The 12,774-nt window shown below is 42.7% G+C and overlaps 1 protein-coding gene across 7 annotated transcripts in view; it reads left to right on the top strand.

Moving 5' to 3' along the window:
• The window catches only part of LOC137369960 (nucleolar protein 4-like), a 504,149-nt gene that overhangs the window by 91,434 nt on the left and 399,941 nt on the right, over positions 1–12,774 (top strand). For all 7 annotated transcript variants that reach the window (XM_068031785.1, XM_068031783.1, XM_068031786.1 and 4 more), the window contains exon 4: positions 7,344–7,456. In XM_068031785.1, the coding sequence (XP_067887886.1) occupies positions 7,344–7,456 (113 nt within the window). The remainder of the gene's footprint in view (positions 1–7,343; positions 7,457–12,774) is intronic.

Genomic DNA, 12,774 nt, shown 5'->3' with positions numbered 1-12,774 from the left:
GATTGTGAATGATTGCATGGACATCATGGCTTTAATGGAAACCTGGCTGAGAGGTAATGACACCTTGTCGCTTAATGAAGCCTCCCTACCTGGCCTACATCTTCCAACACATGCTCTGCCAAGACTGTCATGGTGGCGGTGTGGTGCTTATCACCGGATCACATCTTGGCCTGACCCCCTACTTCTCTAGAAATTTCTCCTCTTTTGACCATCTCACCTTGTTCCATCCCCTCACTTCTCTTTCAAAATCATCATTCTCTACCACCCTCACAAGTACGATAAAAATTTGATCACCAAGATATCTTCACTACTTCCACCCTCAGCACCGAATGAGTTCTCATCCTCTATGATTTCCAGTCTCCAACTCAACTCAAAATGTTCTCTGAGTTCGCTGCCCTCTAATCCTCCCACAACCACTCCCTGCATTTAAACTCACAAACTCATATTCACAGCCACCCCCTCGACCTTGCTATCTCACAATGGGACTAGCAAGACCACATATCAATTCCGGATAAGGCCATCTCTGCTCACTTCCTTGTATCACTCTCCACCCACACCCCCTTCCATGCCCCAACCCTACGTCATTCTGTATCCTCCCCTGGAAAGAAAACTATCCCCCTATACACTTACAACTTCACTTTCAAAATCTCAACTATCTAGCCTTGGCCCTCCATTCGGCACAACAGTTCTGCAGCTACTGATTTGCTCGATTGCACCCTCAGCCCCACCTTTGATGCCCGAGCCCCCAATAAAAGATTGGTTTCTGTCGCCCTGGCTGTTCCTTCTGGTATGGCCCTCATTTCCGCTCCCTTAAGTCCAAGGGATCAGATTGAAAGGATATGGCGGACAACTGGTCTAGCCATCCACTACCAGATCTGGCTGGACCAATAAAATGCCATCAGGTCCAGCTCTTGTCTGCTAAAACTACTCAGTATTCCAGGATCACCTTGGAATGCAAAGATAACTCCAGGCTTCTTTTCTATACTGAAAACTGTTGTCTTAAACCCCTCTCCCCTGTCCCCTCTACCCTTATCTTCAATAATAAGTGCGAGGAGCTCATGGACTTCTTTGCCACTAAGATTAAGACCATACCATCAGCTGCCTTTGCCGTGTCCCTCCATATCTCCCCTTGTGCCCTCTGAGTTCATCTTGTCCATAAGATCATCTCCTGCTCCCTTGATCCTATTCCCACTAAACTTCTGATTACCCAGTTTCCGCCTCCTGGTCCCCATGTTAGCTGATATCGTTAATGGTTCCCTCTCTTCAGGTGTGGTCCTCACTCCTTTTAAATCTGGCATTATCACCCCTCTCCTCAACAAATCAACCCTTGACCCCACCGCCCTTGCAAACTACCATCCCATCTCCATAACATCGCTCTATTTTGCCCCTATCAGCTCATCTGCTGCTGACACCCTAGTTCATGCCTTCATTACCTCTAAACTGGACTATTCCAATGCATTCCTGGCTGGTCTCCAACATTCTACTCTCTTAAATTGGCCATCCAACACTCTGATGCCCGTCTTAATACTAAGTCCCATTCCCCTATCACCCCTGTGCTCGCTGACCGACATCGAAGAACAAAGAACAGTACAGCACAGGAACAGGCCATTCGGCCCTCCATGCCTGTGCCAATCTTGATGCCTGCCTAAACTAAAACCTTCTGCACTTCTGGGGTCCGTATCCCTCTATTCCCATCCTATTCATGTATTTGTCAAGATGCCTCTTAAACGTCGCTATCGTACCAGCTTCCACCACCTCCCCCGGCAACAAGTTCCAGGCACTCGCCACTCTCTGTGTAAAGAACTTGCCTCGCACATCCCCTCTAAACTTTGCCCCTCATCTTAAACCGATGTCCCCTAGTAACTGACTCTTCCACCCTGGGAAAAAGCTTCTGACTATCCACTCTGTCCATGCCGCTCATAACTTTGTCAACCTCTATCATGTCGCCCCTCCACCTCCGTCGTTCCAGTGAAAACAATTCGAGTCTATCCAACCTCTCCTCATAGCTAATGCCCTCCGACCAGGCAACATCCTGGTAAACCTCTTCTGTACCCTCTCCAAAGCCTCCACGTCCTTCTGGGAGTGTGGCAACCAGAATTGCACGCAATATTCTAAGTGTGGCCTAACTAAAGTTCTGTACAGCTGCAGCATGACTTGCCAAATTTATACTCTATGCCCCGACCGATGAAGGCAGGCATGCCGTATGCCTTCTTGACTACCTTATCCACTTGCGTTGCCACTTTGTGACCTGTGGACCTGTACGCCCAGATCTCTCTGCCTGTCAATATCCTAAGGGTTCTGCCATTTACTGTATACTTCCCACCTGCATTAGACCTTCCAAAATGCATTACCTCACATTTGTCCGGATTAAACTCCATCTGTCATTTCTCCGCCCAAGTTTCCAACCGATCTATATCCTGCTGTATCCTCTGACAATCCTCATCACTGTCCGCAACTCCACCAACCTTTGTGTCGTCTGCAAACTTACTAATCAGACCAGCTACATTTTCCTCCAAATCATTTATATATACTACAAACAGCAAAGGTCCCAGCATTGATCCCTGCGGAACACCACTAGTCACATCCCTCCATTCAGAAAAGCACCCTTCCACTGCTACCCTCTGTCTACTATGACAGAGCTAGCTCTGTATCCATCTTGCCAGCTCACCTTTGATCCCTTTTGTACCAGTCTGCCATGAGGGACCTTGTCAAAGGCTTTACTGAAGTCCATATAGATAACATCCACTGCCCTTCCTTCATCAATCATCTTCGTTAGTTCCTCAAAAAACTCAATCAAGTTAGTGAGACACGACCTCCCCTTCACAAAACCATGCTGCCTCTTGCTAATAAGTCCATTTGTTTCCAAATGGGAGTAAATCCTGTCCCAAAGAATCCTCTCTAATAATTTCCCTGCCACTGACGTAAGGCTCACCGGCCTATAATTTCCTGGATTATCCTTGCTACCCTTCTTAAACAAAGGAAAAACATTGGCTATTCTCCAGTCCTCTGGGACCTCACCTGTAGCCAATGAGGATGCAAAGATTTCTGTCAAGGCCCCAGCAATTTCTTCCCTTGCTTCCCTCAGTATTCTGGGGTAGATCCCATCAGGCCCTGGGGACTTATCTACCTTAATGCTTTGCAAGACACCAAACACCACCTCCTTTTTGATAATGAGATGACTGAGACTATCTGCACTCCCTTCCCTAGGCTCATCATCCACGAAGTCCTTCTCTTTGGTGAATACTGATGCAAAGTACTCATTTAGTACCTCGCCCATTTCCTCTGGCTCCACACATAGATTCCCTTCTCTGTCCTTGAGTGGACCAACCCTTTCCCTGGTTATCCTCTTGCTCTTTATATATGTATAAAAAGCTTTGGGATTTTCCTTAATCCTGTTTGCCAATGACTTCTCATAACCCCTTTTAGCCTTCCTGACTCCTTGCTTAAGTTCCTTTCTACTGTCTTTATATTCCTCAAGAGATTCGTCTGTTCCTAGCCTTCCAGCCCTTATGAATGCTTCCTTTTTCTTTTTGACGAGGCTCACAATATCCCGCGTTACCCAAGGTTCCCGAAACTTGCCAAACTTATCCTTCTTCCTCACAGGAACATGCTGGTCCTGGATTCTAATCAACTGACATTTGAAAGACTCCCACATGTTCCGAAGAAGGGTCACTGACCCGAAATGTTAACTCTGCTTCTCTTTTCGCAGATGCTGCCAGACCTGCTGAGTGGTTCCAGCATTTCTTGTTTTTATTTCAGATTTCCAGCATCCGCAGTATTTTGCTTTTATACCCACGTCAGATGTTGATTTACCCTCAAATAGCCGCCCCCAATCTAAATTCTTCAGTTCCTGCCTAATATTGTTATAATTAGCCTTCCCCCAATTTAGCACCTGCACCCGAGGACTACTCTTGCAGTGTCTTGATTTAAAAAATTTTCATCCTTGTTTTCAAATCCCTCCATGGCCTCCCACCTCCCTACCTCTAATCTCCTTTAGTTCCACAACCCCCCGAAGTATCTGCGCTCCTCTAATTCTTATGCATTTCTGATGTTAGTCACTGCACCATTGGTGGCAGCACCTTCAGTTGCCTAGGCCCCAAGCTCTGGAATACCCTTCCTACATCTCTCTGCCTCTCCACCTCCCTTTTCTCCTTTAGGACACTCCTTAAAACCTAGCTCTTTGACCAAGCTTTTGGTCATCTGACCTAACATCTCCTTTTGTGGCTATTGTCATACTTTGTTTTATAATGCTCCTGTGAAGCACCTTGGGACATTTTGTTACCTTAAAGGCACTATGTAAGTCGTTGTTTTTGGGTCCACCCAGACATTTACCTTATAAGGTTGAAAAAGTGCAGAAATAGTTAACTGTCTTAAAAGAAGGAACTGTGGCAGTTGGTAAGAAAGGGATCATTTATTTGCATAATGTTTGCTGCTGGTCGGAAACCTGAAGAACATTGATCAGGTGGAATCTTTCTTTAACATAAGTGATGTAATTGATGGACATCAGATTGCAATCTATGATTTCTTGTACTTAAGGAAATTCTGTTACTTGGTGAAATTGTAGTAAGTGGTAGGTTATGGTTGTCCAGGTTATCTGAGTAGGTTGATGCGATGCCTTGCTTGAGCAAACAATGCATCTCATAGAAACATAGAAAATAGGAACAGGATTAGGCCATTTGGCCCTTCGAGCCTGCTCCGCCATTCATTATGATCGTGGCTGATCATCCAACTCCGTAACTTGTTCCTGCTTTTCCCCCATATCCTTTGATCCCTTTAAACCCAAGAGCTATATCTAACTCCTTCTTGAAAAGATACAATGTTTTGGCCTCAACTGCTTTCTGTGGTAGCTAATTCCACAGGCTCACCACTCTCTGGGTGAAGAAATTTCTCCTCTGACTTGCTTGATGCACCTATTTACAGCTGATTGAATAATATAACTGATGACCCCAAAGACAGCCTGGAATTGCCCCATAACCTAATTATGCAGTGTAGTGCAGACCCTCACAGCTACTAGCAGACATGTGCTGCAATTGTGTGTCATAACTCACAGGCAGCTTCTCTTTAAGTGCAGCCTCTGCAGGCACTGTTCCTGGGTTAACTGCATATGCTCCCTGTGGGTGGGTGTCCTATGCTCCTTAAAGTACTTGATCAATTTGTCTACTCTCCATTTCTTCTTCTCCTCTTCCTTCCTGAAGGTAATACAAATAGAAGGATATTCCCAATGGGTATCCCACTTTAGCCTTTTTAGAATGGAGGAGGGTGTAAAATGTCCCACAAAAGAAGGTAGATATTAAAGCAGTGATCAGTAAGGAAAACAATTGAAAATTGGTTTAAAATAAGGACTTTGACTTTGATGCACGTGGTGTGCATTGAATTAAATCCAATCTTTTTTTGTTGCGTATGGCAATGTTGGGCACATGTTTTATGCAGAGTTAGTTACATCTAGCATTACTGAAGTGGCAATAATCAAAAATAGGGCATAATGGTATCACCACAGTTGTGACCAGTTGAGAAAGGAGTCTCCGGCTCCCCTCTCGGCCCTTTCCTGGTTTGGCCGTAACCAGGTTTAACCTTAGTTTAGTTTAGAAATACAGCACTGAAACAGGCCCTTCGGCCCACCGAGTCTGTGCCGACCATCAACCACCCATTTACACTAATCCTATATTCCTACCACATCCCCACCTGTCCCTATATTTCCCTACCACCTACCTATACTAGGGGCAATTTATAATAGCCAATTAACCTATCAACCTGCAAGTCTTTTTGGCATGTGGGAGGAAACCGGAGCACCCAGAGAAAACCCATGCAGACACAGGGAGAACTTGCAAACTCCACACAAGTAGTACCCAGAATTGAACCCGGGTCGCTGGAGCTGTGAGGCTGCGGTGCTAACCACTGCGCCGCTTTACTGTGAGTATAATTCAATCAATTCCCAGGTTGGCCAGCAGGTTAATCATGTGACTGGCTCTTTGAGACAGCATCACCTGCGAGGTTTGTTGATTCTTCAAAGCTTACTAGACACACTTACTGTGGGGGTTGAATGCTGGCTGTTACCCAGACAATGACTCTTGATGTCTTTTGATCATCACTATTGACAAAAACCCATCTGGCTAATTGACTTGGAGCACTTCCATTGTTTCTCTAGGCAACTATCTCTCAGAATGCAAATGTGCAGCCATGTTTTCAGCCACTGCTCTGTGGTCCTTTTAAACAAGTTATGTTCAAGGCCCAGTAATAATTCAAATAGTGTTCCATATGACAAAATTAATATGTTTCCATTTGGCAGGTGTGATTTCCATCACACCACATAATTGTTGTCTCACTTATATACCCCACCCAATTTGGGTCGGCACTTCTGGTATCTAGTAGATATGATGCCAGAAAATTCAATGTGCAAGTAAAATTGACAAGGGATTGCTGTATTTTTCTGCTGTCAACTGCCCCAGCACGATCCAAAAACTTGAGAATCAGGTGGTGTGAATAGAAAGATCTACTGTCCATAGATGATTTCACATTGGATGACGCTAATATCATCTTTGCATTGGAAATGTAATTTGTAGTCGAGCCACTCAAGTGCCTGTTTGTCCTAGCTTACACAACCTCCCTTGTGCCTGGGTTTAAGATATGGCTTCCTACTCCCTGTGCTAATAACTTGGACTTGTATAGTGCTTTCAACAGAGTAAAAAAATCAGTGCCTCACAGAAGCATGAGGACAATAGACACAAAGATGTGGAAGGAGAGATTGAGGGGTTACCAAAAGCTTGGTCAAAGAGATGATTTTTAAACGTCCTAAAGATAGAGGAAGATGAATTTAAGGAAGGAATTATACAGACCTAGCTGGCGAAGGCCCAGCAACCAGTGGGAAAATGAGATGGGGAAGGATGTAGAAGAAACTGGAGCGAGAGGAATGTAGGGCATTTGGAGAGGTGTGGGGGTCAGGAGCATGTGGGAAGCATTGTAGGCCTGGAAAAGGTTATGTAGATTTGGAGGGTAAGGCTATGGTGGGTTTTAGAGTACAATAAGAATTATAAATTTGAGGGAACCAACAGAGGTCAGTGGGGACAGGGATGATGGGATGCAGCATAGGATATAGATAACAAGGGAACCAAAAAGAAAAGCATTTCTGCCTGATTAAATGGTGGGAAATGAAATTATTTGGCTTTTTATTTCAACTTAAAAGTACTATGTTTTAAATTGAAAAGTCTTATTTTTTCTTCTAGTGTGGGCCCATTTTAATCTTTTCATTTATTGGTAGCAGTAGCTTCTATCACCATTGTAGCATTCTTTTAAAAAGCAACATGGATCCAATATGATATACATGTGAATTTATTTTTCTTTTCCAGAAAATGAAAAACCAGCTTCTGTGGTGACCAGTATGATAGACTATAATATGCCTATTACAATGGCCTACATGAAGCACATGAAGCTGCAGTTACTGAGCTCACACCAAAATGAGGTATAGCACTTTTTAAAAGAACAAACATCTGAATTACACAAAAGAAAATGCTATTTGTAGCTATAGAGAGTTTAAATTGAGTAAATATAATTTTTGGTTGAAATTAGAATTTTAAATGCATATCAGAGTTTGATTTGAATTTTGTTTTGGTGGTAATTGATTTAATAACATTGGCCTTAATTTAAACTGTTTGATGTCATTATTAAAATAGGGAACAAAGGGATTGCATATTGTTACAAAAAGTTTCATTTTTGTACTAAAATCTTAAACTTCTGTGTGTTTTAAAAAACTGAATAAAGGATTTTCAGTAGACTTGGACACCAGGTCCAATAGCTGGAAATTTTGGATGTTGACTTTGTATGCAAGAATAGGGGAAGCAAGTTGTTTCAAGGAAACAGCAAAGTGTTTTGCCCTCCCTTTGAATGACAGAGGAGACACTGTATCTGCATATGTGACCATGTTCAGGAAGGTTTTTTCCACTTTGGACACTTTTTAAAAACCAGTGAATTGGACAAAAGAGCAGGCATTTGAAATCTTTGCTTTGACCTGCCTAGAGCAAGAGAGGAAGACTCAGAAAAGCATTAACTCTCTCTGTAAAGGAATCCTACATTGTTTGAGAAGAAACCCTGCATTTGAAAGGTGGCACATTCCTATTGCCTCCGGTCTCTGAAGAATTCCTGCATCCAGAGTGGTTCCTGTTGCCTCCTGTGTCTTGGGAGATCCTGAAATCTTAAGAAAGCTTCTACTGTTAGACTGCTGCTTTAAAAACCCAAGAAGACTTGTTGCTACACCCTTTGCTGAAAGACCTGTGTGAAGCCTGCTGCAGACAAATTGCCTTGAATGCCTACTCAAAGACTGCTAATCAACCTCACCTGGAGTGACTTTGAGTGGCATCCAACTGTTCTGGGACACCTTACTGTACTGAAAACATCCCACCAGAATATGATAAACTCAATCATTTTATTTTTCCTTTTTATTCCTAAGAAACAGCTGTAAACCAAAAATCCTTTTCCCCAGTTAACCAGTTTTTTTGAATGTATGTGTGTCTGCATGAGGGCTAAGGAACTAAGGAGCTCTTCATATATATAGATTTCTCATTAGTTGAGAAGACCTATTATTTCTTTTCCAATAAATAGTTGTTGTTGTTTAAAGAAACCTGGTTTGGTGTGCTTTATTCTGGGGGACATATGAGGTGTTTAATTTTGCTATTCTTCAGTAGGTGGGAAACTTTTTACTGATCTGCTATGACCTGTGGAGTAGTGGGACTGAATTAACAGTGCACTACTCCCGCCTTGGTCATAACATATTAATTGGGGGCTTGTCTGGGATTAAAATCCAATACAGATAACATTAATTTTGGGGCAAGTAATAATTGAAAAAGAAAAAATAAAGGAACCGGGTTTCTTGTGTATTAGGGTAAAGACTGCATCATCAGAATGGCATTAGCAGTTGCTTGATCTTCTCTGGGAATGGAGAATGTGTCCCTCAGTGACTTGACAACTTTAACCAAGATTAAACTAAAAGATTTGGCAGCACAATTGGGGTTAGAATTGAGATCAGGTGCTTAAAAAAGAAAAGCAGAGATAATTGATGTAATAGCCCAACATCTGAAATTGGAGGATGATGATAGTAAGTCAGAGGGTGATGCAGTTGAGTTAGCTAAAATTCAGTTACAAATGAAAAAAAAAACTTGAGCAGGAGAAAGAAATAACAATGAAGAAACTTGAGGCTGAAAAAGAATTAAGAAAACTTGAATTGGAAAAAGAAAGCATTTCAGAGAGAAAGTGAAAAAGCAGCAAGGGAATTCAAATTGAGATGGAACTAAGGAAAAAGGGTAGTCTGGACTTGAGGGAAAATTCTGGTCCGGAAGAATCTGAATCCAGCCCAGGACCCAATGAAAAGCTGTTTAAATTTATCCAAGCTCTCCCTACGTTTGAGGAAAGGGAGGTAAAGGCATTTTTCTTTTCTTTTGGAAAAAATAGCCAAACAAATGAAATTGCCAAAAGAAAGCTGGACACTGCTTATGCAAAGCAAGTTGATGGGCAGAGCTAGTGAAGTTTATGCTATGCTTTCTGAAGAGGCTTCTGCAGATTGAGATGGCAAAAAAAGGCTATTCTCGTTGCATATGAGTTAGTCCCTGAAGCTTACCGACAGAAGTTTCAGAACCTTCAGAGATTGGCTGGGCAGACTTATGTAGAATTTGAGACGGTACAGCAAATTAATTTTGATCATTGGATACAGGTAGTAAAGATGGAAGCCATGTCTGAGAACTTTAAAGAATTTATTCTTTTGCAGGAGTTTAAAAATGCAATCTCTCCAGTAGTGAGAACTCGTGTAGAGAACCAGAAGGTTTCAAAGGCCAGACAAGCAGTGGAAATTGCTGATGATTTTGAGTTTGTGTTTAAGCCAAAACCCTTTGTCTGCCACCCCCACAAACCAAAGGATAGAAGGTGGGAGAGTGAAAGGAAGGCAAGTAGCTGGGGACAAGGAGGAACAGCTGGGAATGTCCCAGGATCTCTCTTCTCTCCCCCCCCTCAAGCTAGAAAGGAAGATGCTGAAGGTAGGAGTGAGGTCCGCAAGCTCAAGTGTCATCATTGCCACAAGGTGGGACATCTTCATTCAGAATGCTGGAAGTTGCGAGGTAAACCCATGGGACTTGTTGGGGTACTGTTAACCGTGGAGCGGAGTCAACTCCCCTTGTCCACAGCTAGTTACTGGCTTAGTACAAAGAGGGGGAACGCAGTCCTTTCTTTAACTATCAATTTACTTTATTCACGTTATTGTACAATGTAAGAATAAGGCTTATACACTTAGACAAAAACATACAACTCCCCTGAGTTAGACAGTTAATAACAAAACTAGCTAGAATTCATAAGCACACCCACTAGGTTCCTCTGACCTTTCCTGTCCTAGTCACAGAATACAAAGGATATTACCCAAAAAAGGGAGAGTTAACGCTGGCCAGGCGTTCCGTTCTCTCTCTCCTACGTTGTCACTGCGTCGCTCACGCAGGGTCTTCCGCTTCCACAATGGTTGATCTCCAGAGTTTTCACTGGCTCTATGCCCAAAAAGCTCAATTCTTATCCTGTTGCTTATCTCTCCAAATCTGAGCTGTGTCTTTCCGGTTGGCTTAAGCTTGATCACCTCGTTCACAGCTTCTCTTAATTGGCCCAGGCCCAAAGACCCTGGTATCATCACCGTGTCCAAATAAGGCCCTTTTCCTGTATCCTGTTCTTTGTCTTGTCCCATAAAGTAATTAGTTCAAACTGGTTTTTGCCAGCACAGGCCAGTGTCCGAGCTCCAGGTTACTACAGGTCAAACAATCCCAGCAGTTTGTAACTGATTCTGTGTTTCTTGCAGCCCCTGGCCAACAGTACACAAAGCTAATGCAGAGAAAGGGGCTCTGACCAAGAGTATAGCAGACCAGGCTGTAGCTTTAACAGCAGTTGTAAAACCAAAGTGAGTTATAGGGGTTGAGACTAAGATACCTGAAAGTTATAAGGGATTCTTGTCAAAAGAAAAAGTAACTACATATCCCTTAAGTGAGACAGGCAAACCACTCATTATACTCAGATACAGGAGCAACCCAAACTCTTTTGCTGGGGAAAAGTATAAAATTTCCACCAGAGAGCGCACCAAATGCTAAAGTTTTAGTGAATGGTATTAGCAGGGAGTATATACCCATACCCTTGTATTGCGTGCACCTAGAGTGTGATCTCATGTCTGAGATGGTAACTGTAGGAGTTGTCCATAGTTTGAAGGTAGAGGGAATTGACCTACTCCTTGGGAATGATTTGGCCGGAGCAAAAGTATCCGTTTCTTCCGTTGTCACAGAGAAACCAAGTGCAGTTAAAGTAACAGAACAATTACAGGAACAAGTTCCAGGAATATTTCCTGCGTGTGTAGTCACCCGAGCAATGGCTAAACAAGTTCTATTGTCAGAGGTAAAATTGGCACCATGGACAGGGAGCTGAGTATCTGAAACTTTCCTTGGGGATTTGGATAATCCAAATGAGATGTTTAACCAATAATCGCAGCACAACAAGCTGATTCAGAGTTACATAGGATAACACAGTCAGCTCTGACAGAAGCTGAGGCAAAATGATTTCCAGAAGGCTATGATGTTGAAGACAGGGTTCTGATGAGAAAATGGAGACTGCTTCATATTGATGAGAATGAAGACTGGACGGTTGCTCGACAGGTAGTGGTACCACCTAAATATCACTGGGAATTATTAAGGTTAGCACATGACATTCCTCCAGCAGGACATATGGGCATCCGGAAGACCAAATCATGTATAAGTCAATATTATTACTGGCCAAGCCTTACAAAGGAAATGAGGCAGTTTTGTATGACATGCCACACATACCAAATGGTGGGAAAACTGCAACCTACCATAAAACCAGCACCTCTAATTCCCATACCAGTTGTTGAGGAACCATTTAGTAGGGTATTGGTAGACTGCGTAGGATCCTTGCCAAAAACAAAAGCGGGGCATCATGGATATGGCTACTCGATTTCCAGAGGCCATTCTCTTGAGGACAATTATTTCTAAAGTAGTAGTAGAGAAGTTAACCCAATTCTTTACGAGATATGGATTATCACTTGAAGTTCAATCAGATCAAGGTTCTAATTTTATGTCTAAGATATTTCAAGAAGTCATGGGTAATTTGGGTATCAAACAGTTAAAATCTTCAGCATATCCCCCACAGACACAGGGAGCTTTATGACCAAACTCTCAAAATAATGAATAGAGCATACTGTCATGAATATCCCCATGATTGGGATAAAGGGCTAAACTTTTTTTTATTTGACACTAGAGATTCACTAAATGAGTCTACAGGTTTTAGTCCTTTCAAATTGTTTTACGGACATGAGATGAGAGGTCCTCTAAAACTCATCAATGACAGATTCTTAGAACAAAGGAATGAATCTTCGGTTCTAGACCATGTATCCATATTCCGGAAAAGGCTCACGAAAGCTTGCAATGTGGCTCAGGAACACCTTAAAGCATCCCAAACCACTATGAAAAAATGGGCAGACAAAAACACAAAGACCCAAACTTTTCACCCAGGGGATGAAGTATTAATATTATTACCTTTACGGGGTGAACCATTAACAGCACGGTCCGTATAAAGTGGTCAAAAGAGTTGGTAAGGTAAAATATTTGATTGACGCCCCAGATCACCAGAAAAAGAATCGGCTGTGTCATATCAATATGTTAAAGCAATATTATCGCAGGGAGGAGGATAAGCCAGTACAGGTATGTCCGGGAATAGGGACAGATAAGAATGAAAGGGATGGTGCGGATGAGGCAG

The sequence above is a fragment of the Heterodontus francisci genome, chromosome 5 (genome assembly GCF_036365525.1).
Source record: "Heterodontus francisci isolate sHetFra1 chromosome 5, sHetFra1.hap1, whole genome shotgun sequence".
Classification (NCBI taxonomy): domain Eukaryota; kingdom Metazoa; phylum Chordata; class Chondrichthyes; order Heterodontiformes; family Heterodontidae; genus Heterodontus; species Heterodontus francisci.
Note: the sequence above shows the minus strand (reverse complement) of the source record. Positions and strands in the feature narration are given on the sequence as shown.